This window comes from Lytechinus variegatus, chromosome 12, assembly GCF_018143015.1.
Source record: "Lytechinus variegatus isolate NC3 chromosome 12, Lvar_3.0, whole genome shotgun sequence".
Taxonomy (NCBI): Eukaryota; Metazoa; Echinodermata; class Echinoidea; order Temnopleuroida; family Toxopneustidae; genus Lytechinus; species Lytechinus variegatus.
The window spans coordinates 27,446,306-27,472,593 of NC_054751.1; the positions used below are offsets into that span (position 1 = coordinate 27,446,306).

A 26,288-nucleotide genomic window follows, 5' to 3' on the forward strand; every position below is an offset into this window, starting at 1 on the left:
ACCCCCCGCCAAATGAGTTTTTGATATCCTTTCTTCAAATTGTATTTGCTCACTCAGGCGTGAATGAGATATAATCTAAGTAATATCAGATGAAAGAAGAGATTCTAAGCTTTAATTTGGTAGGTCATTTGTCTATTTTATTTATGATTAAGTAATGATAAATGATCGCTAAATCTCGGTTTCGTTTTTTCTGGGACGCACTGTATAGGCCTACAATCATGGGTGGGATTTTACTTCCGTGTAAACGGTTCTTTATTATGTTTAAAATACTGTTTTACCATGGAGCTAACAGAGATGGTTTTACATTTAGATTTGAATGATGAGCACACCAATTATTTTGGTATTTAGACGGGGAACATAAAAAATGTCAACATTACCATTGTGTAAACCGTTCAGCTTTTAACTGCATTGTCCAGTTTTTTTCTCACCTGCATAGCAGAGTGAGACTATAGGCGCCGCTTTTCCGACGGCGGCGTCAACATCAAAACTTAACCTGAGGTTAGGTTTTTGAAATGACATCATAACTTCCAAAGTATGGGCCTAGTTCATGAAACTTGGCCATAAAGTTAATCAAGTATTACTGAACATCCTATTAGAGTTTCATGTCACATGACCAAGGTCATTTATGGTCAATGATCTCTGGCCGAATTGGGAGTATCTTTTGAATTCCCATCATAACTTTGAAAGTTTATGGATCTGATTCATGAAACTTGGACATAATAGTAATCAAGCATCACTGAACATTTTGTGCAAGTTTCAGGTCTCATGATTAAGGTCAAAGGTCATTTAGGGTCAATGAACTTTGGCCGAATTGGGGGTATCTGTTGAATTTCCATCATAACTTTGAAAGTTTATGGATCTGATTCATGAAACTTGGACATAATAGTAATCAAGCATCACTGAACATCCTGTGCGCATTTCAGGTCACATGACCAAGGTCAAAGGTCAATGAACTTTGGCTGAATTGGGTGGATCTGTTGAATTACCATCATAACTTTGAACGTTTAGGGATCTGATTCATGAAACTTGGACATAAGAGTAATCAAGTATCACTGAACATCCTGCGCGAGTTTCAGGTCACATGATCAAGGTCAAAGGTCATGTAAGGTCAATGAACTTTGGCCATGTTTGGTTTTTTGTTGAATAACCATCATATCCCATATCTCTGTAAGTTTATTGGTCTAGTTCATAAAAAGTGGACATAGAGTAACCATGTATCACTGAACATCTTGTGCGAGTTAGAGTAGTTTTCAAAGTCAGCACTTCTGCTATATTGAACCGCGTGATGCAGGTGAGACGGCCAGAGGCATTCCACTTGTTACAGTTATAATTTCCCCAAACCCGAACGTTCAGATTTTGGGAGTATGGATTTGGGTGCCTATGATAGTGTGTCAGTTCTTAATTTTCTTTTTTTTTTAATATATCCAATCATCCATTTTTGTATTCTGGTTGAGCAAATCGTAACCTAGTAGGTACAATATTCAAATGATGCACAGATGTGGGTGCATCAGTAGGTTTTATGAGCATAAGGTAATAAGAAGTATGGAACTGTTAAACCCACGAGGCGCAGCCCAGTGGGTTAGTTTTGGCATGTCACTGGTCCTACCGATGCACAAACAAACCTGTGTATCATTTGTTTTATAGAATGGTAGAATTTTGTTGGCGAAATATATTTTTTTTACAACCATGTATAAGTAATTACTGGATGCATGGCTGGCCATGCGTCTGTAATTACATATGCATGGTTGCCATTCTACAATAATTCTCGTGGCTATATAAAAATTTCCCCTCAAGAGATGCACCAGATTGCATATTATTGTAAGTCCAAAAAAAAAAAAAAAAATCAAAAGCTCCCTACCGTGGGGACATCCCCCTGTAGGTCGCTCCGATCCCTTGGGCTGTGTCGCTTCGCTCCCTCAAATTAATTGGTTCAGTCACAGAGAGGGTAATCGCCCCTCACATCACTTGGTTTCAGAATCCAAAGTCACAAAATGTCAACAACAAAAAAGACCAATGAAAATGAGATAAACAACCTAGTTTATTACGCATATCCTTCATGCATGTTTAATTGATTGCCTTAATCCCAAAGAAGCTACAGGAAGTAAAATAAAAAAAATAAATGACTGGAACAATTACAAAGTCACTCAATCCCAAGGGATGTCCCGGTTATACAAAATTTCATTTTTTTATAGATTTGACAATAAGGAACATCGTGACTGAATCATATTGTATTAAACAATGCTCATTCCACGTGTTCAGGTAGGAATTAATTGTTGTATCACTTGACAATGAGGAGAAAAATAGAATATTCCCTATTCTATATAATTAAGTACAAAAGAAATGGTGAGTAGATAACGCCATCAGTCTCCTCATTTGCATACCCACCTGGATGTGAATATAACTGTTTTGTGAAATTAAGCAAAATTTTAAAATGTCATAACTTTCTTGTTTTACATCCGATTTTGATGAAATTTTCAGTGTTATGCTTGTTAGAAATTCTCTTTTTATTCAAATCAACTTTATGTTGGGGCGGACATGTCCTTTGAGTGAGGTAAACACAGACATACACCGTGTTCAGTTATCCCCCGCTTATACCGGGACATCCCCAGTGGGTTTGTGTGTGGCTGTGTTATTCCAGTCATTTAAACATTTTATACATAATTATGTGATTGATCCAATCACTATATATAACATGTCCAAGAAGGACATGCATAATATACTGGGAAGATTCTTTAATCCTATCTCATTTTCATTGTTGTTTTTTTGTTGTTGCCAATTTGTGACTTTGGATTCTGCCAAACCAATTGGTGAGAGGGGATATAAGTAGGTGATGTAGCTTCTCTGTGACTGAAACAATCTCTTAATTGTTCACGTGTGCTTCATAAAGATTATTGAAGCTAGCCTATGCAAAAAAAAAATCATTTTGACTGAGTGCATGGAATTCATGAAGTGCCCTTCAAAAGTTTGATCAGTTTCTTTTGGAAACCAGCTTATGTTGCGTGACATTTAGAGGCAATTGAAGTGATTGGTTAACATTGGTTTGACTTTTCAAAAATCTGAGCTAGAATGTCACTCTTGTCACCTGTGTCTGTGATATGTTCCAAAAATGAAGCCCAGAAAAAATTGCGTTCGAAATTGATTATTTAGTGCTTCAAAAATTGAAATATAAAGTGACCGGAGTGACACCATCTTAATTTCGTCCCATACACTAATGTGTACTATTTAGGTGTATATAAGACGCCTATTTACAAAATCGGGGTTTGCCTTGTAGTTTTAGCTTTTCATTCTCAATAATGGTTGTTTTCAGGGTTTATTAGTTCTAATACATGCACTTGTACACATGTTTCATCTTGGTTTGAGAATTGTTTAAATCGGCTGCTCACAGATTTAAACAATACCTTTAAAGGATCCGCTTTAAACCGCATTTCTTATGTCAAAAATCTGCATTTAACCAATGTCAGAAGTATTTCATTCTGACCATGTGGACAGCCATTAAAATAAAATTACCATGCTTATCCACACAATTTCACGTACAATTTAAAATTTAACTTTTTTTCAAATTTAGCTCACTTGAAATTACAAACAAAAATTCGTTGTCATCATAAAGAGGCCGACACATCAGGGTTTTCAGACAGTAGGCCGACTAAAGCAGTGACTTAAAGGAATGGTCTGCGCTGAAAGTATTCAAAGCTTAATAAACAGATAGAATTCATTGAGCAAAATGCCGAAATTTCGTCAAAACCGGATAACAAATAAAGTTATTGAATTTTAAAGTTTAGCTATATTTTGTGAAAAACAGTCGTCATGAATATTCATTAGGTGGGCTGATGATGTCACATCCCCACTTGTTCTTTTGTATTTTATTTGTTAAGGTTTATTCACATTTTTTCCTCCAAGAACTAGAAAAATTTGATTGACAACAGATTTAGTGCATTAGACATTTATTGCTGCAACTTATTTCATTATAAGGGAGACATATTACTCACACAAGTATGAAATAATGAAAAAATTATGATTTTATGTAATAACATAAGAAAACGGAAAGTGGAGATGTGACATCATCAGCCCACCTAATGTATATTCATGACGACTATTTTCACAAAATATTGCTAAACTTTAAACTTTAATAACTTTATCATTTGTTATCCAATTTTGATGAAATTTTCGGCATTTTGCTCAGTGAATTCTACTCTATGTATAAAGATAAATATTTTCAGTCCGGACCATCCCTTTAATGGCGTCTGAATGCCAACTCTGTATGTGATCGATATGATCATGAGCTTTACTATTTGATCACCGCACGCCTAAATTATATTTCTCACTTGCAAAGGCTTCAGCGGGTAGTGCCATCGGGCCGGGGTATATTTGTAGTTCATCCAGTATTGACCTACCATGTGTGTTGAAGTTCAAAGTCTAGACTCTTCATCACATGTTCTTGACGTCACTTGTCCCCATCTAGCAATAATTGTATTTCATGATAACTGTGCATGTTTTCAAGCCACGTCAGTCAGTTTGAGAAAAGGGGTAAGCAACTTCGAGTTGGCTGATAAAAAAAAGGACCTAATCAGAGTAAGTGATGTGGATTGTATTGTAATATTATTGTCAATTTAGCCTAATAAAAAACGCGATAAAGCCCACTTCAGGGTGATAATAAACCGGAATAATGATTTATACGAGTGCCAGGTTTCCAAACTGGCTTGTGAATCACGGAGTCACAATCGCAATGTTCGTGGCAGGAAAATGGCGGGAAAATGCCACGTGATTGGAGATCGACATTCGTCGCGTGACATTGAAAGCTGGATCATGCATGTCCTTGGCCTTCTTGTTCTGATAATTTCCTCATTGGATCATTATGATATTTTGTCAAAATTATAATCATAACGATATATTGTCAAAGATATTTATGTATCCATTGCTGTTTTTAGCCATTGACGACTCACAGGTATATATCTGATAGACATATGCCTATGAATATCTGTGAGGCGTGTCGATTAATTTTTCCGTTGCCGCGCTCACTCGAATTTATTTTCCCTGCAGGATTGTTTATAGGATCGACCGGGAGTCTGTGGCTGAGCTTTATGTAATATTTAAAAGGCCGATGTACACTTTATTTTAGAGAGCCGCTCCATGTTTTTGTCGAATTTTTGACCAAAGTGGCCTCAGATGTGGATTTATATATATGGGGTAAAGTGTTTCAGTTTCCTTTAATGATAAGAAAATTGTAATGATTAGGGCCTATAATGTGTCAATCGTTATTATTGTTATTAAGATATGATTAAGCATTGTTATTTCTCACTTAATTCGGGGGGGGGGGGCGGGCGCAGAATATTACAATTTGCCCCCCCCCCTCGGTTCATTGAGTATTTTCAGGGAAGTTACTCACTTGTGAACCAATAAGTATTATCATTAATGTGACCATTGTCGCTGTCTTCTATGCAGGTGTAACAATGGCGTCAAGAATGCCCTCTCCTGTCCCCGATGCTTCGAAATCAACATTACAACTACCAGCAGCACACGCCACAGTTGGATCCAAGGTAGAAGTCCATTTAATCTTGCGCGGAAGCAGAGGGAATCCAATGGTTGGAACTGGTTTGATGTCATCTGTAGACGGGGTTGTTGAGTCACCCAACGGCCAATGTTCTCAGCGTATCCAGTTCCCTGATACAGTACCAGCTGGTGGTGTTTGTAAGGCCTTAGTTTGGCTTAATCATGTAGGTGTCCATCACGTCCACGTGAAGATCTGCGGCAGTGAAATCAAGGGAAGTCCTGTCAAGATAGTATCAGGGGTCCGTGGTAACCTCTTAAAGACCTACAAGCCGCCGATGAACCAACCCCATGATATCATCAAGCATGAGAACATTTTTGTAGTTACGGACAAGTCCAACAACCAGGTTCAGGTTTTTGATTCGGAATTCCGCCCTGCCAACAAGTTCTGTTCACCCGAAAGTACCGACATGGGAAAGTTTGATCCATACGCTGTTGCCTGGACGGGGGAAACGTTCGTAGTCACTGATCTCAACAATCACTGTGTCGTCGAGTTCAAAAACTTTGTCCCGTTTCAGGTTTTTGGTAAGGAGACGCTTCAGAAACCTTGCGGGATAGCAGTGGGAAAAGATGGCTCTGTTTACGTGGCGGACTGTCAAAAGCACTGTATCTTTCAATTCGACAAACACCGAGAATGTACCTTCATCATTGGGGGACACGGGTCAGCTCTGGGACAGCTCAGCGCTCCTTGGTTTCTGGCCATCAACTCAAAGGGTAACCTGGTTGTGTCCGAGTTCAAAAACCGAAGGGTGCAGGTTTTTAATCCGAAAAAGAGACAGCCAGTTCGCATCATTGACGTCAAACATAACGGCAAGGCTTGGGACTGTCGTGGGCTTGCATTGGACCAGAACGACAATATCTACGTGACTGTTCGGAGTGGTTTAATGCGAGGATGGAGTGCTGAGCGCGTTCTGGTTTACGCCCCAAATGGAGATTCCCTCGGAGCTTTTGGAGAAGGATTCAATTATGTTCGCGGGATTACCGTCACCCAAAAAGGCGAAAAGACACTTGCTTACGTAGTGGATGGTGCTAACCATCGCATCGTGGAGTATGAAATGTAAGATATATTCAGTATAGAAGTATATCACTACCATCATAATCAAAACAAATATATTAGCTACTTGCAATCAATGCACTGGATACGAAGTGATAATAAACTCGACTTTTAGAGCTATTTCCAAAGATTTAAAAAACAGTTCTTTTTATGATCCCTTAATCATAGTTATTTATTTACCTTGTTTAATTGTATAATATTAATATCAATTTTATATTAAATTTTATTACGCTCTAGGAATTACAATGTTCCTACAAGCACTGTATGTAATGCCACACTAGTCTTGGATTACCTTTACTTTCTACGGTCTGAAAGGTATCAGGTTGCAACTATGAAAGGTGCACAGATGCACATTTTAAAGGTGCTCCAAGACCAAATAGGTGCATAGTTGCACACTTTAAAGATCATCCAAGACCAGGGAGATGTAAAGTCGCACTTTAAAGGTGCTCCAAGACCAGAAAGATTGGACCTGCTTTTATTACTTTTATATGCTGTTAATTATAGGCCTACTATTGCTGTAGTGAGAAGTGGAGAATGGAACCCTCATGGTATACATTTTATTTTCATCACAACAAAAGATGTGCAAATTTGCACCCCAAATATCAATCTTTTGGATGCAAACTTATTTTAAAGGTGCAAAGTTGCATCTTGTATAGGTTGCAAATTGGCATGCTGATGCAGTTTTGTACCTTATTCACCAACGATGCAAGATTGCACCGTTCCATTATAATATGAACCTTTCCCTAAAGTGTGTAGGCCCATTATTATATTTCATAATTGAACTGGCTTTCATCATTTTGTTTTACAGGCCTACTACTAGAGTAGGTGAGCGGTGTTGATGATGGAGCCCCCGCGGTATAGTGTTATCATATCACTATAGGTCTATCACTATTACCGATTGACCGGCTTTTATGATTACTTTGATAATGCAAATTGAATTTAAATTGCTTATACTAAATCAACAAAATCACTTAATCATTTAAGTATGTACAGTTCATAATTTTTATTTCCGCTTCTTTCTCTAATGTTTTAGAAATCGCATATCCAACATTTTCTACTCTCCAAATATTTTTTTAATAATAACGCCATTTTCTATATCGCTATCGCTTATTATAAGTACATTTTTGTCTTTAATCTACATGTATAAGGTTGTCATTTTTATTGTGATATTTTACAGCTAAATTCTCAAAATGAGCAGCTTTTTTTATATCATGTATAGGCCCACTGCTATAGAGTAGGTGAGAGGCGGTGAATGAAACGCCACCGGAAGGCCTATACCTTTATATAATATATATATATATATATATATATATATCAGTGTTGTAGTGCCTTGATGCTCGGCCTTGGCCTTAAGGCGCCTTAAGGCCTATTTTTTCAAAGCCTTGGCCTTGAACATTCAGGCCTTGGCCTTGAGAGGGCCTTGGCCTTGGCCTTGAGGATTTTGAGCCTTGAAATTTCAAGGCATTTTCAAGGCATTTTCAAGGCTTTTTCAAGGCATTTTGTATTTTGTACTTTTCATTTGTTTTATACAAGTAATTATAAATGTTTCAATTGTTCTGTACATCTAATGACACTAAATACTACCAGTCAGCAGCAGCAGAAGCAGTATGTGTACTTAGCAGTGCCATCAATTGCAATTATCATCACATAATTATGTAACAAAGAGAAGTGATGAAAATTAATATTATTTATTGGTAATATGACGTAATCATGACTAATAAGGATAATGACAATATCAATAATAATGATAATAATTACGATTAGGATTATAGTCAGTGGCGTAACTACAGGGGGGCATGGGGGCACGTGCCCCCCCCCCCCCCATCGGCTGACTAAAAAAGGAGGAAAAGAGGGAGAAAGGAAGAGAAACGTAGTGGGAAAGAAGACAATGTTCATTATAATGTTATAATTATGTTATGTTACATTACATAAGAAACATTTTTTTTCATATAAATGAAACATAATTTGCTCAGGGCATATGTCTTCATTGTTCCTGGTGCTCCCATTGTCTGTTTACCGAGATATATAATCCTGTTATACTAAAACCTCCCGTTTTCAAGTCAATATACACCAAACTACCAAATATATTTCCTCGCACTTCGAGTTATTCTTTTACATGTACAAAAGTATGCTTCTTTTTCACGAATACTGTAAGTGATTGTCCCATTTTAAGGTCTTAATATAAAACATTTCCTGTCCGTGCTTACGTTCGAAGTAGTGGATTGGTGAAAGATGTCTGCTCTCCATCAATTCCTAGAATGAGTCCTTAAATTGTTCCTTTTTCTGTTTTCTGATCTGAATATCAAAAATTTTCAGCTCGCGCTTCGCGCTCGCATCATTTGGTTAGTGAACTATGTAAGTCCTTCTTGAATTCCTACAAACAAGCCTTAAAATGCCCCTCTTCAGGTCTGAATTTCCTAAATTTTCAGCTCGCGCTTCACGCTCGCAAAATTTGATTAGTGAGATGGGTATGTTAATTGTTAATCATGATTACAAGTGCTTTATGTGCATGTTTAGATGTAATTCTAACAAAATCAGCAAGCGCTTATTGGCACTCCCATTAGATGACTATGGTGAGATGTGTATAATCTTAATAGATAAAAGATTCCTAAAATATAGTCCTTAAAATCTTCCTGTTTGGGGTCAATATCTACAAAAATTTCAGTTCGCGCTTCGCGCTCGCATTATTTAACGAGACAGGTACATATCATGATTACAAAAGATTGATTGTAATGTCCCTTTTTAGGTTTGAATATCAAAAATTTTAAGCTCGCGCTTCGCGCTCGCATTATTTGACTAGTGAGATACATGTCCGTTTATTGGCACTGTCCTTATAAAAATATCTCTATTAGTTCAGAATACCTGGCAACTGGGAGCGCTTTGCGCGCTCACTAGGCAATTCCAAGTTTTTGCTGGTGCCCCCCAATGCCGTGACCCACGGTACGCCACTGATTATAGTGATTTTATGACAGGAATAATTCTGACAGATCTGACTACAATTTTGACAACAATTTTCATACTCTAAAAATAGCTTACTCTAAAGAATGATAACAAGGTTGATTTCTATTCCATTAGGTTTTCCTTCTATTATTTTCTTTGACCAACAAGAATGTTTTAAGTCTTAATGATATTCTGAAAAGATTCGGTAAACTTGAACACAAACTTCAATTTCGTCATTTCCAAATGGGCTATGGTATCAATGGCATGATGAGCCAAAAATTTTGAGGGGCCAAGCATGGCATACAGAGCAAAATTTTAGGTTTCAAAATCAACAAATTTTGGATTGTGCTTGCATAAATTATTGTTAAGTAAGGTTCGCATTCAATTTACACAAAAAAATGCTTAGAATGTCTAGTTTTTAGATCGGAATAATACAAATTTTTGAGGCTCGCGCTTTGCGCTCGCATTTTTTTGATTGGTGAGTTATGTATCCTATTTATGAGTCACTAAATGCAGTCCAGAACAGCTTCCTTTTCTGGTCACTAAAAATTTCTGCTTGTGTGTTGTGCTCGCGTTAATTTGTTTAGTAAGATGCACACCTTTTTCATGATTACAAAAACAGCTCAAAATATTTAAATTTCATTTCTTATTACAACATCTCGCAAGGATGCCCTTTTAACAGTGATTGGCACCATTAAATTGACCCAAAATCGAGTTTTACAACTTCAAAATTGATTTTTTTTTTCAAAACCACTTGCTCGCTATGCTTTCTATAGCGGGAAATTAAAGCCTAAATCAAAACATCTGTCTTATCAATTAGAAATCACTTAAAAAAGCTTTGCTGAACTGCACCAAAATTCTCATTTTGACTTATACTGTAAGTGCATTTTTGGCTTTGACCTCCCCCCAAAAAAAATACATTCTGCCTCCCCTGTCCCAGGTAGAGGAGAAAGACATGTTGAGAATGGGCATGCCATGATCAGATCACCTTGGTAATAATAATTATTGCAATGTGAATCGCCTAGAACAATAATGAATTGTACAAATGTAACTATATATGTTTATTTTAATTTGATGTCTAAATCTACATGATCTATCATAAAATTATTTTCGTTTTAAATGTACAAGGGTAAACATTTTTGCTCGCTCACACCTTTTATACATTTGGTCCTGTGTGTCATGTATGCCGCCTAAGCATTGTTGTCTTTTTTTCCCATATATTGTACAATTGAAATGCCTTGGCCTTGGCCTTGAGGTTTTCAGGCCTTGGCCTTGGCCTTGGGTTTCCATGCCTTGGCCTCAGCCTTGGTTATTGAAGCCTTGGCCTTGGGTATTAAAGCCTTGGCCTTGGCCTTAGCCTTGGAGGTTTGAGCCTTGACTACAACACTGATATATATATATATATATATATATATCACTACAGGCTTGTCATATTTTATAAGTTGCCGATTGGACCGGCTTTCGTGATTGATTTGCTGATATATGGATCTGCCCTTTCTTAGGGAAATGCATAGTGAATTTAAATTGCCTGTACTAAATCAATGATATAATCACTTAATCATTATAATGTATGTAGATTTTTCGCTTCTTTTTCTCATGTTTTAGAAATCGTATCCGAATTTTCTATTCTAAGTATATTTTGTATAATAACGCCTCTTTCTTCATGTCGATATCGCTTATTTATTATAAGTATATTGTTGTCTTTGAAGTATATGGTTGGCATTGTTTAATTGTGATATATTACATAGCTAAATACCCAACAAGCAGCTTCATTTCTATATCTGAAATAGTCACATTATACGTAAAAATACGTAAAAAAAACAAGTACTAATTTATATGGGACAGATGTACATTATCATTACTATACCAAGACAACCAAAAGGAAAAAGGATAAAAGCAAAAGAAAAAAATATATAATTGAAATTATTGTTTGCATGTTCAAATCTATCACAGTCTTCGCTCGCACGCAGCTTTTCAGAATTGTTTCATTTACCATGCTGTGCGACCATAATGTTTAGCTCCTTTATACGCTATCGAATGTTGGTAAGTTTTCGACAAATCAAAGATTTATTTGCTGAGAATATGCGTCTAATCTATTATCTGTTGACTGTTTAGTAGAAAAGGGAAACTTTGGCAAAATTTCTAGTGAGTTTAAAAGATCAAAGTCGACCTTTTTATCCTGTAAACCTTTCAAAGTGGCTTATACATCTAGATAGTTCAATGGTTTTAAGTAGGTCTTGAAATTGAAATGCTCTCTATATATAGGATCTTTCAGTACTATTACGTTACACTGTTACTGATTCGTAAGTATTGAAATATCTATTCATTTAGTATAATTATTGGTACTTTATGAAGAGCGTTATTTTAAAAATCGCGACGCGATGCAGAAAAATGGGAATCAATGATAACCCATTTTGAGGAACTTTGTTTTTTGGGTTACTTGAAACTTTCCTCAAATATTATTTCTAAAATGATATCATATTAAAGTAATTACGGTCGCACTCATGGTCTTACTGATTCCTGTGTGTCTTTTGTGTTAAGGGTATTTTCTTTTGTCAGCGGGGGGGGGATGGACATGGCATACGGGTATGTGTGACTGATCAAAACTAAACTGTTCCCTTTTCAGAGAAGAAGAATAATCAAATTTGATTTTAATTACAAAATTTGACACATTGAGAATGCAATCTATTTTTTGTTTGAGATGAAATATACTTGAAGGACAAGTCCACCCCAACAAAAAGTTGATTTTAATAAAAAGAAAAAAATCCAACAAGCAAAACAATGAAAATTTCATCAAAATCGGATGTAAGTATTTTAAGAAAGTTATGACATTATTTTTAACGTTTCGATTAATTTCACAAAATAGTTGCACATCCTGGTCGGTATGCAATGAGGAGACTGATGACATCATCCACTCACTATATTTCTTTTGTATTTTATTATATGAAAAAAAAATTTACTCATCAAGTGAAACAATTTATTCCTCCCTGAATATGTAAAATTACCATTCTTTAATACTACGGTTCAGTCAAGTTGGCCCTTTTTTCAAATCTTAATAATAATAATTAAAAAAAAGAAATAGTGAGAGACATCGTCGACTGTCTCATTTGCATGTCACTGGGTTGTGCATCACCGTTTTTGTGAAAAATAAGCGAAACTTTAGAATGTCAATTTTTTATTTTACATCCGATTATGATGAAATTTCCAGCGTTTTGCTAGTTTGATTTTTCTCTAATTATTCAAATCAACATTTATCTACGGTGGAGTTGACCTTTAGAGTTTATTTTTTCAAACATGCTGGATTACAAACAACTTATGCTTGCTTGGGTATGTCAGAAAGGATTTGCAAGAAGCTCAACTGTGAATCCGCATCGATCCACTCTCGTATCGAGATAATGGAGTTTCCACATTTGTGACGCAGACGGATTCTAAGCCCTTCATGACAAAGCAGTCTTTGTCGAAAGTCGATGAATAAAAAACAGCAGTTTCGTCATTTTTCATCATGGACACTGGACAAACAACATACATGCGATTTCTCGTCAGCCCAGAATCTTACGACGATTAGCTGTTCACCATTTCTCGACAAAAACGTCTCAGCTTTTCGTTGTGATTTAACGGGCATTTTCAACAGATTTTTTATGTTGTAGTACCCGTCCCCATTGTGATTGAGAAAACTCGCTATTACTAAGAGAAACTTGACAGAGAATAAAAAAATAAATGCCGGGAGGCAACCGTTTCTCACGTTTGTACCTAACCCGGGGAGCGTTCATCAAAGTTTTTATCCAGCTCTGACAACTTTCCTTGATTTTGATTGGCTGAGAATTAAGCAGGGTTATTATGGTAATTGTCGGATTAAACGGGACATGTCAGATAAAACGTCAGACAATCCTTTCATGAAATGCTCCCCTGGTCTTTACAATTTGAATTTCAAACTGTTCCTGCTTGTGCATGGATGAGCTGTTCATTTATAATATAATAAATCAAAATAAAGATGAGAATCTGGATGCGATTATTGTAAACATGGCAAAAGAAATACCGTATATGAATTAAAAACGTGAATCCCGATTTCTTTTCTTTTTCTGCTACTCGCTGTACAATGGATCTTCTTCCGGCAAGGAGTTTTTTTTTTCCGGCAAAGAGTTTTTTGCCCCATGGAAAATTCCCCAGTCCCACGTAGACTCCACTCGCTGGAATAACCTTGCGATCTTTCAGGTTTCATTGGTTAGGCCTTTCCTTTTTGTTTTCTAATTTTATTCACCGATGTATACAATTGTTATGTTATGGTGACTTAAAATCCATCAACTAATCATGAATATAATTTATAATAGTTATGGGCATCGGTAATTTCAGGGTCTGGAATGTGTCGCTCATAAAGTATATGAAGGCACAACCCCACAGATGGAAGGGGCTTTGGGAAGTTACCCCCCTCCCCTTCCAAAAAAGGGAGAAAGCTGGGCCTCCGGCTATGTTAAAACATAATTATCACAAAATGCATTCCCATCCCCATCAAAAAAGGGTGATAGATGACATACATTTTTGTCTCGCCTGCATAACAGAGCGAGACTACAGGTGCCGCTTTTTCGACGACGAACGGAGGCGGCGTCAAATCAGTGTCATCATAGCTTATAAAGTGGACCTAGTTCATAAAACTTGGACATAAGGGTTATCAAGTATTAGTAATTAACATATCCTGCCTGAGTTTGAGGTCACAGGACTAAGGTCAAATGTCAATTAGGGTCAATGAACTTTTGGCATGCTGGGGTATTCGTTGAATTTCCATCATAATTTTAATGTTTATGGAGCTATAGTTCATAAAACGTGGACATAAGAGTAATCAGGTATCAGTGAACATATTCTGTGCAAATTTAAGGTCACATGACCAAGGTCATTTAGGGTCAATGAACTTTGGCCATGTTGGGGTATATGTTGAATTACAATCGTGAACGGCTGCCTTTGACTCGCCGTACGGTCGCCATTAGGGAAATTTGTCTGAGGTATTATAGCATTCATACTTTCTTAGCAATCGGGTAAAAATAAAATCACCATTTTTAATGGGGCAGCTGCTCGTATGAGATAATTATCTGCTCAAAGGTGCTTTAAAAAATGTCCTGCTTGGGGGTCTGAATCGCAAAAAATTCAGCTCGCGTGTCCGTATCATCTTCCCCATGATGATGTTAAATAGTGCTTAAAATCTTTCCTTTAGTATATCGAAAAGTTTATTGCTGGCAATTCTCACACGCATTTATTGTTTTTTGACATGATTGGGATATTTTTCCAGTATTTAAAAACTTGGATTTATAAGACTAGTGTTCATTTTTCAAATCGGAATAACAAAAAAAAAACTTCTTCCTCTTCCTCCTCCTCTTCTAGCTTCTTATTCTCCTCCTTCTACTACTACTACTTCTATTACTACTTCTCATTCTTCTCATATACATAATGTTCATTCCTTGACGCAGGATCTTCTGTTCCTCTATATGTCCAGCTCCTCGATCCTGCAGTGACGTCGTTTTAAAAAAATGATCCTTCTTCTTTTCCTTCTCCTTCTGTACTTCTTCTTCTCCTCGATCCTCCTCCTCCTTTTTCTTCTTCTTTTCTTCTTCTTTCATACATAATTTACATAAGGTTCATTCCTTGACGCAGGATCTTCTGTTCCTCTATATGTCCAGCTCCTCGATCCTGCAGTGACGTCGTTTTAAAAAATGATCCTTCTTCTTTTCCTTCTCCTTCTGTACTTCTTCTTCTCCTCCTCCTTCGTCTTATTTTCTTCTTCTTTCATACATAATTTACATAAGGTTCATTCCTAGACGCAGGATCTTCTGTTCCTATATATGTCCAGCTACTCCTGGTGATATTGCAGTGACGTTTTAAGAATTTATCCTTCTTCTTATAATTGTACCTCTCTGATCGAGCTTTTCCTTCTCGTCCATGTACCTTCTCATCCTCTTTATAGGCCCAGTGGCGTAACTACGGGGACACGTGCCCCCCCCCCCTCCATTGCCTTGCAAAAAAAAGGAGAAAAAGAGGGAGAAAGAAAGAGAAACGTAATTTAGGGATAGTGGATATTATACAGTGCGTATAAAAAAAAGTTTACACTTAAAAAAAGTCCTGTAAAATTATACATTTGTAATATCCTGAAGATTTTTCCACATTTTAACATTGGCACAGATCCATTTAAGCAAATGACGATATAACTGTCGAAAAATATTTCCGCTTGAGTGAGCACCACTTACTTTTGAAAAGTTAGTGAAAAATGATTTGCGCAGAACTTTAAAATAGTTATGCGAATAAAAGTAGACCTTAATCATGAAGAACACATGGAATTTAGCTAGTAAATTTGATTAGAAGATATCTTTTACCTTTTGAACTTGTTTCCTTGCCCATAACACTTCGAAGAGTGCATTGCGCCCCACCCCACTCCCCCACACACCAAGGCCATTGTGACGATATTTGCTTTACACTGAGCTGTGATTTACATGGAATGGCTTAGGCTTGATTTTCATTTTGTAAGCTTTGGAAAAGTGTGGAGAAACAAGTATTGAATGAAAATGACATGTAAACCCACTTTAAATGATAAAACCTTAGTAAAAAAAAAATGCTGGAGATGTCTGATATAAACTTTTGTTCAGATTCAGTTATGTCCTCAGATCCAGCTGGCATAAAAATGGTAAAGGTTGTGCTTACTCAGTGTTGAAATTTCAATTTGGGTGGAAAAATTTTTACAAAATGTTTGAATGTATCCGTTTTTATTCAATTGACTAAAAGTGCAAGGGAAATGTATGAGAAATGTTTCGCAGGGTAAGTTTGATTTCGCCCTTTCCCTTTGACACAGCGTGAAAACGAGCATTTCTGCGCAAACAGGTTTCTGCGAGCTTTACAAAAATGGACAGTGCTCACTAAAGTGTAACATTCTGTCAAAACTTTTACTGTCGTTGGATAGATGAGACCCAAACCCAAGATTATATGCAAAAAAATTACCCACATGTTGTATATTTTTTAATTCACAGGGCTTTTTCAAAGTGTAAACTTTTTTGATACGCACTGTATAACATAAGAAATATATACTTTTTCTTGTCATAACGAAACATAATTTTTTCTTTGATACGATATTGAACATCGAAATTGATTAGATTGTTTCTTAATTGTTTAATAAACAAAACAAAATAGTACATCTTACATGTCTTGAAGTGTCAGGTCTGATTAGTCCACAAAATATGATCCAAGTTGGCTGGCAAGGTTCCTTAAATTAATGTCCACAATGCGATGATGAAATTGATTTTGAAACACGCTGGATAATAAGAGTCACTGTACGGGTCTCTGTAACGAGTTGAAATGACGGTGAAGACGATGTTGATGATGATTAACAGTCAATTTCAGCAATCCATGCATGGGTTGAAAAGCTTTAATTAGAATTAAAACTTTAACAGGTTGATGATCTCGATGAGAACTGAGAATTCCTCTCTCTCAGATCATTGATGGTGTGCAAATAATTCCACAGAAGATTCCAGTTGGAAATAAACTATGCTCTGACATAAAGTCTAGTGTGAAACTTTGAGTTCTGATCTGATATAATGAAGAAACTGCCAGCTTATTTCCACTACATGTATAGTGTTGTCTTGAAAAAGAACAATCTCCTTCCTTGTGTCTAGAGTAGTTCAATTCTAGAAGACTCTTGAATGACCTCAGTGAAACATTGTAAACAAAATAGCTATTAAATCCTATCTTTGTATATTCCAGAAATAACAAAAATTACTGAGCGCCCCATTAGGCATGCCTAACAAAGCTGTACTGAGACATTCTGGAATATTCTTAAAGGATAATGAAACCATTGGAAAAAGATAGCTTGTGTGAAAAGAGAAAAATCAAAGAAACAGATCAACAAAAGTTTTAGAAAAATTGAACAAATAATGAGAAAGTTATGAGCATTTGAATATTGCGATCACTAATGCTATGGAGATAGCAAATTGGCAATGCAACAAAGATGTGTGATGTCACTTGTGAACAACTCTCCCCATTACTTTAGAATATATTTCACTTGACTCTTTTATCACATCCATCCATTGATCACGTGTTCTTTCTACATGAGGGCATGTAATACATATTTTTAAAGAAAAGGATAAAGAGTTTGTATCATCAGAAGAAAAAGCAAAAAGAGACATTTTGAGGGTATTTTATAGTCCACCAAAGGTAAAGTTGTTCATCAGTGACATCACACATCCGTGTCGCATTGCCAATGGGAGGATCTCCATAGCATTAGTGATTGTAATATTTAAATGCCCATAACTTTCTCATTATTTGTCCGATTTTTCTCAAACTTTCCTTATTCTTATTCTTTGATTTTTCTGTTTCTACACAAGCCTATTTGTTCCAAAGGTTTCATTCCCCTTTAATCACTATGCTATATACTTACAGATGAAATACTAAATAAATGGTTGACATAATCTTCTTATATACAGCTTAGAGCCATTTTGTTCGACTTCAATGGATCCCAGTGCTGGGATTGTCTGTTAATAATCCTGTTGAAGCACTAGCGTACCTAAGGGGGGGGGGGCAGGGGGAAGACTGCCCCCTGACCGTTAACTCATGCAGGGGACGTACCCCCTGACGAGTCACAACTGATCCAGGGGATGCTATGAAAACAGACATGTGGCCCCTCTCTTGAACTTGAAGACCTTTTTTTTTTGCTTGTCAATTTGTTTTCTTGTACGAAATGTCCTTTTTTTGCGGTTGAAGACCCCCCCCCCCTTTTTTTTTTTGCTTGTCAAATTTTTTGCGGAAGAAATATCCTTAAAAAAAATTGCCACCAGTTTTGGAAAATCATAGTACGCCGCTGTGTTGAAGGGGATCGAAGGGTGCTAAAGTCAATATACACCAAATCCTCGCACTTCCAGCTTTTATTATTTCATGTAGCGACACATGATGCTTCTTTTCATGACTAGGCCCCATGAAGGGGCTGCCCCCTGCATGCAAGGTCCGATGAATACAACTACATTTCCAGCCCGAGTTTCGTTCGCATTAGCTGGATTTAGGCCCTTCTACTCTAGCCTTCATGGATTCCTTTTATCCTTAAACTGTACCTTTTTTCCGGTCTGATCGAGTATCACAAATTTTCAGCTCGCGCTTCGCTCTCGCAATATTTGATTAGTAAGATATGTAGAATGACTACAATTTATTGCTTCTGTGTTTAGGGTAGGCATCTAAAAAATAATATGAATTAGCACGCGCTTGGCGCTCGCATTAGGTGACTAAGCCTGCTCTTCGATCGTGAATTCAATCCCTTTAAAAAATAGTCCTTAAAATGTCCCTATTATGGGGTCAATATATACAAAAACTTAAGTTCGCGCTTTGCGCAGCTTGCATTGTTTGTTTACTCATGCTGACGAAATTTTCTTACGATGTCCCCTTTTATATGAACTAGTATACTGGTACCAGTCAAAAGGAAATTCAGAGAGAAATCCAAAACATGCATCAAATAATGTCTTGGAGCGATTTATAAGGTAATGACCTTTGACCTAAGGTAATGACCTTTGACCTTTACTTTGATTTTGAGTTTGACCCCCGGACAAATAATATTTAACTTGATTTTCGTGTAGGCCTATGTTAATTATTTGTATGATTGACAAAATATGTTAAAACCAATGATGATATTTTATTTCTTCACCTTTAAAAACTCTTCCAAAGATATCATGAAATTTCACTATAGTCCCACATGCATACTTTAATTCATTTTAATTCAATTTACAACGAATTCCGAGAGGGTTGGGTGCAAAATATGACCCTAATACCAATCAATCACTCGTCACACTTGAGGTCGACATTTGATGGGCGAATTACGTATAGGTCGATTGTACGGGTTCCCGTAAAGTTTGGCAAAGATGGCTCCCGCTCCAGTTGCAGTTTCTCCTTTGATCAAGGTAAATTACTGGTTATCGGTTTCTTTTCACTTACTTAATTACTGCAATAGTTTCTACATTAGTTAACATGACGTATGTGTTTTAGGCCCTTTCTACTGTATGAAATTTAATTATATTCTCGCATTCTTGAGCGAGCGCCATTATCACCACTCACTGCGAGGTGAGTCGCACACAAGTCAAAGTGACCTATGATTTTAGTTCCTGTGTAATTTGAATGATTAAATCACAGAATTATGACGAATATATTGGATATGTATGTGTAAGAACTGCGTGCGCTAGTGATATAAATGGCCATCCGTGTTTCGGGGGGGGTTCGAATCGTGACTGCAACACATTCCATTTAAAAGTAAACTAATATTCAACAAAGTTTCGTGCAAAATTCATATTGTGAAATGACATTTTATTTTTAGAACAAAACATATTGCAGGAAAACTTTAACACATTCATTGTCTTCTGGGCAGGTTAGATCTACTTTAAACATATACCGTAGCGTAGGCCTACTAGTATGGCAGTGTATCCTATTGCCGGACACCTTTATTTCAGTGCTTTAAAAATGACAACTAGAGGAAATACAATGAAGAAAAATTATACCTTGCTATTCCAAATATTCTGAAAATTATGAATATGATGAAATTATTTTATATTTTCCAACCGTTTTCTTTGCACCGCACTTGCCGCATACCCCTCCGCGAAAAACAATTATTTTCGTGCGTGACAAATTACATCATAATTCCGGACGCGCCACGGACGGGTAAAAATATTCTTAATTATAATGGTGTAAGAAAAAGTTGGTGTGATTTTTTTCATGATATATCATCTCATGAGTAAATTCTAAGTTTTGGTTTGCTTTCTTATATCGATTTTGAGCAGATCTTTGTAATAAATTGGTGTTTGCTAACTAATTTATTTTTTTTTTGATTGCGCGGAACGGTGTTCGATATGGCAATTTCCAGTATTTATGCTCGTTCATATCGTGACCCTCAGTCAAGTTCTATCGATGCGCAGATGATCGTTGACGGCTCTCTACCTCGCGCACGGACGGCCGGGGTACTTGAGAACTAGCCGCCGTCGACGATCTGATCGATGGAGCGGACGAGATTGAAATTCGGCGAATCAGGCCCGAAATTAGGTTCGTATTGCCATCAGAAAATAGATCAATTGGGATCAATTGTTAATGCAAAACTATGTTATATGATATTTTAAGCATTTTCTGTCATTTTAGAGAAAAATAAGGTAAAAGTTGGATTTTTTCGCCTTGTTTTTGCAAACTTGTTCTTTGAATTGATCTGTGAAATTGAACTGCGGAAGTCTTACGGAACGAAATTGATTTCGTACGCAGTACTATGCGCGTCCGGAAATATGATAGTGTCCGGTAATACAATACGTGACTATACTAGGGTCTACTTGATTTTTTTTTTTGCAGTTGCACATGCAGTTAGTATGATGGGGGGACCTAAAGCTACGCAGTTTGTTTTCAAACAATAAATTAAAAACTTTCCCAATTTTTATATTTCAACAAATTATATTTCACTAATTTGTGGCAAACATTTTAAAGATCATTAACCAAGAGGAAAATATCGCAAAAGTCACTAATACGAAAATCTCGCCGTGTTTTCCGAACACCTCTTGATTTTTCCGCCCGATGTAGAAGGGGTCCTAAAGCTACGCACTCGATTTATTATGCAAATAAAAACCAGTATTACCTGTGCCTCAATTTCTAAAATATATTCAAATTATTATAGGATAAAATGAAATTAAAGCGAATATAACTCCCAAATCCCAAACACTTGTTGGTTTTCTCTGCATTTAAAGATTTACGGCAGGTCGGCAGCCTCTGTTGAAAAAAAATTAAATAGGAATTGTTCGTCACCCTGCAGTCACAGTTCCACACGCAGAGTGTGCATTTGCCGTAAAAACTGCATGCGCGATGAGTGGTGCGTAGCTGTAGGACCCGCGCAGCTTTAGGACCCCCTACCATACTGTCACCTGTTAGGCTTGAGATTTTAAAGAATTTATAGGAATGTTCATATTTTATTCAAAGGGTCCTCACAAGAATGTGCTTTAATTTTAGATTTTGAGTGCTTTGCTTTGCATTTGGCAGGGTGCTACATGTACATAAGCACTAGCCCGATTGCCTGGGGCAAGTAAAAGTTAGTCGGTCAAGTGTTTTGAAGTAAAGACCAAAACTACTTGCCTGAATTGTTCAAGCAAAATTCTCACAGTAGAATTGCCAAAATTAGCCACTCAGTGCATAAATGTAGTTTTACATTATTGTACTGTACTAGACCAAAAGCTTCAGTCTCTGTATTTTGGTTGTTCCGCTGAACTGCGTTGGCTCACTCACCAATACATAGACTGAAAAGCTTGGAGGCCCGTACGTACAGACAACGTATTTTAGCAGTAACGTTAGATCGAACAACGGGAACCCGATTTTCTGATCGTTTTTTGTACATAAAGTGTCATATTATGAAAAAGAAATCACATCCATATTTACAAAAAAATGTTTAAAATTCAGAAATATCGTACCTTAGACCTCAGTTACCGCTAATTCTTTTGAAATGATGATCGAAACATCGTCATCTTCGATCCTTTCGTTGGTCAAGGTAAGTTGCCATCTTGGATGACGTCATCATCATTACAGACGTATTTACCAGTCGCTACCTATCGCGATTTGTGCCGCTGCTTTGCGCTGCGCTTGGACATATTGATGTGCGTGCGTTCGGAACTTGTCGCTCGCATTGATTGGCCAAGATATCGAAAATTTAATCGGAAAGCCTTGATAAAAGCACAACTCGTTGACGGCTGCCATATTTTCCTCTCCGGCAGAAAGTCAAAAAATAAGGAATAACCCGGGGAATAACTCATCGGTAACGTATATTTTCAAAATATTATAAAATGTATATGATATCGATAGAAAGATTAGAGTCTAACGAAAATAGTGGACTTTCGTCCAAGATAATATAATGTCATTTAGAATCTAAAAGAAGTAACAAATCTGGACAAAACCCGTCCGCCGAATTGTCGGACCAGATTACACATGAAGGCTCGTATTGACACATTGCCGTCGGTAAATGGGGATTGTAGTAAAATGTCAGAAATTGTTGAATAAATCCCCAGAAACGACGGTTATTCCTGTCTAGTACTGTACATACTATTTGTAAAACATTTTAACAAGTTGTAAAATTCATGACCATTTACTTTTTTCTTTGTCTTCTTTGCAGTTTGCAAGGTACTCAGCCTTGTTGGTTGGCATTGCCTATGGATCAAGGCATAACAGTAAGTTTAACTAAACTTCTCATTAAAAATATTAAAACTGCTTTTTATTAGTATAAGGCTGTAATTTATGATATGATAAATGGATGTACAGATAAGACTTACATCTACATGTAAACATGTTTTTATGTTATAATACAGAAGCTTCTAGAGATTTCTATTTCTTAATACCTAGCAATTCAAATTTTCCTCATTTTAATATTTCCTTTTTATCATTGATATGTACTACCTTTTTAAGGTTGGTAATCTATTAGACATTTGATTGGATACCTGTAGATCATGGTGTGTATTCTATGCTGTGCCTGATGTTCACAATCAATAATAGGCTGTTGGTTGACCACTTTTTCCTATGACAGACATGTCAAGTTTAACGGCTATGGCTATGAGTAAGAAATGAAGAAATTTTTAAATGAATGATGAATTTTAAGTGCAGGGATGAAAATGGAAATCGGTAGAACTACAGTTTAAATTCCAGGAAAACTAGTCTTTAAATGAGGTTTGTATAATTACTTTAAAAGTGACATGCTGTGATTAATGCACATGTAGTGTGTTGAGCACACCAAGCTTGGAGTACACTGGTTGACCATTCTCTCAGTATCAACATAAGTAACATCAAAATAAGGGCATGTATTATGGAACACGTATTACAAAGTGCATGCATTCAGAATGCATTGATGGCTGGGCTAGGCATAAATGTTTTCTTTGTATGGACCCCATTCAATGAATGAATCTCCTTTTTCTACTTGGTCAGCAACAATGAACTATTTGGTATCTTCTGTCCATTGTTTCATGGAATTTTCTTTATTGCCAGTTTTGGAAAGATTAACTGGGAATCTTGGGTTCCATTATGCTGGGACTGACTGTATGATAGTTACATAGTATGATTATCAATGTCTGTACTAGTATGTGAAGTACTTGTATGTGCACATGGATCCCTCAAACAAATTCATATCAATGTACTACGAAGGGTTTATCATTTGACTATTCCATTGAGAGAAAAAATGGACCAAAATAATGAGGAAAGTGATCTGAAAAAATATTAACATGTACATGTAATTGTAGAATATCAGTGGAGATAAGAAAAGTGGTCTTCAAGAGGATCATCTTCCTGTAATCATCTTCCTGTTAATAATGTTTCAATTGGAAAAATTTCAAGGGAAACAAAATTTTCGGTCATAATTAGGCATGATATTCTCTCAACTAAAATAGGAATTCTGATTTTTTTTAATTTCATATTTTTTTTAACGTGAAATACTCTGCCCAAGAAGATTCTAATGCTGTTTTTTATTGCTTTTTAAAGTCAAATGAGAAAACTATCATGCAGACTCACTTTGAAAAAAAATCACTTTCGATTTCTTTACTGTGCAAGAGCTGTAAACCCTGACCGGGCCGCCTCGGTCTTCATCAGTGACTTAGCGACCCTTGACTATTTTTCTGGGGGGGGGGTTACAGAGGGGAATATCATGCCTGCATAATAGACAGGTGGTCTTTCTTTTGTCACTAAAAACAGGATTGACTGTATAATCTTTTGTCTTTTATCCAAAAAACAGAAACATTAGAAAAGAATGAGGCATACATCCTTGATATGAAGGCCAAAGCGAAGGAAGCAGAGGAGAAGAAAGCACAGCAAGCAACAGCAGCAGCAGCGGGTAAGAAACCACTGTCTTTTAATACAAGCAGGGGCCTGTAAAACTGATCTTATTGATTGATTGATTGACTGATATTTACAACTGATAGCATTGATCGTTATGTGTGATTAATCATACAAATCAGTTGTAGGATCAATTGCAAAGCTTGTTGTGGAGCCCAGGGGACCATTTTTCTTTATTTGTTACACCCCTTCGAATGTTAATGTACACAGCAAAAAATGAATTGATATTCAGAAACTGTAAATGCTGTGCAAAAGAGAAAATATTTTTGAAGAACAAAAGAACATGGAGAATATGTGAGTGCTTTCCATTTTGAAATCTCTGATAACTAATAAAGTTTTTTATAATACTGGTAATGATGATAATAGCTATTTTGTATATAGCACTTTTCTCATAATGGTCCAAAGCGCTTTACGGCATATTAATACCCCAGTCATCAGATCCTTGTGTGCCAGCATACAATTATGCCCCTTCTCCACTCCCTGGGGAGCATTCCAACAAGGGACCAAGACTAAGTTACTAGGTATACCACATACGCTTTCGCATCCTTCCGGGTACCCATTTAGCACCTGGGTCGAGAGTGGCAAAGTGTGGATTAACGCCTTGCCACAGGACACTAGGCTGCAGTGGGATTCGAACACACAACACTCTGTTTTCAAGGCAAGAGTCAGAACCACTACACCACGGCTCTTGTATGTTAGCTTCATGATTGAAACAGAGACTGAATATATGGATACATATTCTGTTTGATACATGTAATTACTTCTGAAAAGTGAAGGCTGTCTGTGAAGACCAGTGAGACAATGAACTTGTCTATTTAAGTGAAAACCTGGTGGACTCCATTTTCTTTCTGCCTCATTTCTGGACAGGGCAGTATTTGTAATTAGAGATTTTGGAAGCCCATTATAGATCAGCAGTCATAAGTTGCTGCAAGGGGAGGCCCCAAATGTGAAGCAATGTCATTGAATGTACATTAATGTATCCATTTCTTTCTGCTTCCCCTAGGTGGAGAGGGCAGTATTTTCGACTAGAGCATCTTGCAAGCCCAGTATTGACCAGCAGTCACAAGTTGCCTCAAGGGGAAATTCCCTACTATGGAGTGATGTCATGGAACGTTTACTAAATCCCTGATCACCATGGTAATGTCGCATTGGGAGTTTTTGAACACCACAACAACATCAAAGATCATGGCCCTCTACACACATCAAGATTAGCCTGAATGATGAGAGTCTGGGAAACTAGCGTATGGTATCCTGGAACATCAAGGAAGGAATTGTGATGGCATTTGTGACTGCTTGTCCATTTTCGCTCCTGGACTGTGTTGTAAATCATACTGTATAAAAATGAACTAGATGTGATGTGTTCTGCAGAATGCAGAGATTTATGTATTTAATAAATATCCTTTGAACTTGTCAACAGTTTTACAAAGAAAAAGAAATCGCCATCAGCGTATTCTTAAGTTAATTTTATGGATTTCTCAAGAAAACACAAGAGCATATTTCATCTATAATGGAATTTGAATAAAGCAATATCAAAGGAATATATGCACACTTGGTCCTTGTTTTTCTTTATTTTGTTTTACAAATATCCATATCATTTTTCTTCTCTGAAAAAAAAAGGCCAAATCAATATATCACATTGGGAAGGAGAAAAGAGACAATTCAAAACTTGAATCTAACATGCTCACCTCTGCGTGTACATTATATTTGAGAGCTTTCTTTTTTCTTGCAAAGTCACTCAAGTCTTTTTAGATTGACAAAATTACGTCAATCCATTTTCATTATATCTTCTAATCAAAAAAATAATTTTTGAATTAAGAGGTTTTCTTGGTACATGTATTGTTCACAGATAGTCAAAAATATGTGTATTGTATAAGCTTTCAAAACCACAGCAATAAAGGTGGGGGTCTATAGCAAT

General features: G+C 36.7%; 1 protein-coding gene and 1 long non-coding RNA gene across 3 annotated transcripts; both read left to right on the plus strand.

The window, feature by feature from the left end:
* Positions 1-4,328: 4,328 nt before the first annotated feature.
* Positions 4,329-6,732, plus strand: LOC121424981 (E3 ubiquitin-protein ligase TRIM71-like). 2 transcript variants are annotated; one of them, XM_041620892.1, is made up of 2 exons: positions 4,329-4,524; positions 5,440-6,732. In XM_041620892.1, the coding sequence occupies exons 1-2, from the start codon at positions 4,488-4,490 to the stop codon at positions 6,603-6,605; spliced, it is 1,203 nt and encodes a 400-aa protein (XP_041476826.1). In that variant the 5' UTR covers positions 4,329-4,487; the 3' UTR covers positions 6,606-6,732. The 2 variants fall into 2 exon arrangements, with proteins under 2 accessions (XP_041476826.1, XP_041476827.1); XM_041620893.1 differs by having other exon boundaries at positions 4,330-4,569.
* Positions 6,733-19,341: 12,609 nt separating this feature from the next.
* LOC121425624 lies at positions 19,342-25,911 on the plus strand. The gene is made up of 4 exons (XR_005971511.1): positions 19,342-19,449; positions 22,671-22,725; positions 24,273-24,371; positions 25,377-25,911. It is a non-coding gene; the product is annotated as an uncharacterized LOC121425624 (long non-coding RNA).
* The last annotated feature ends 377 nt before the right edge of the window (positions 25,912-26,288 follow it).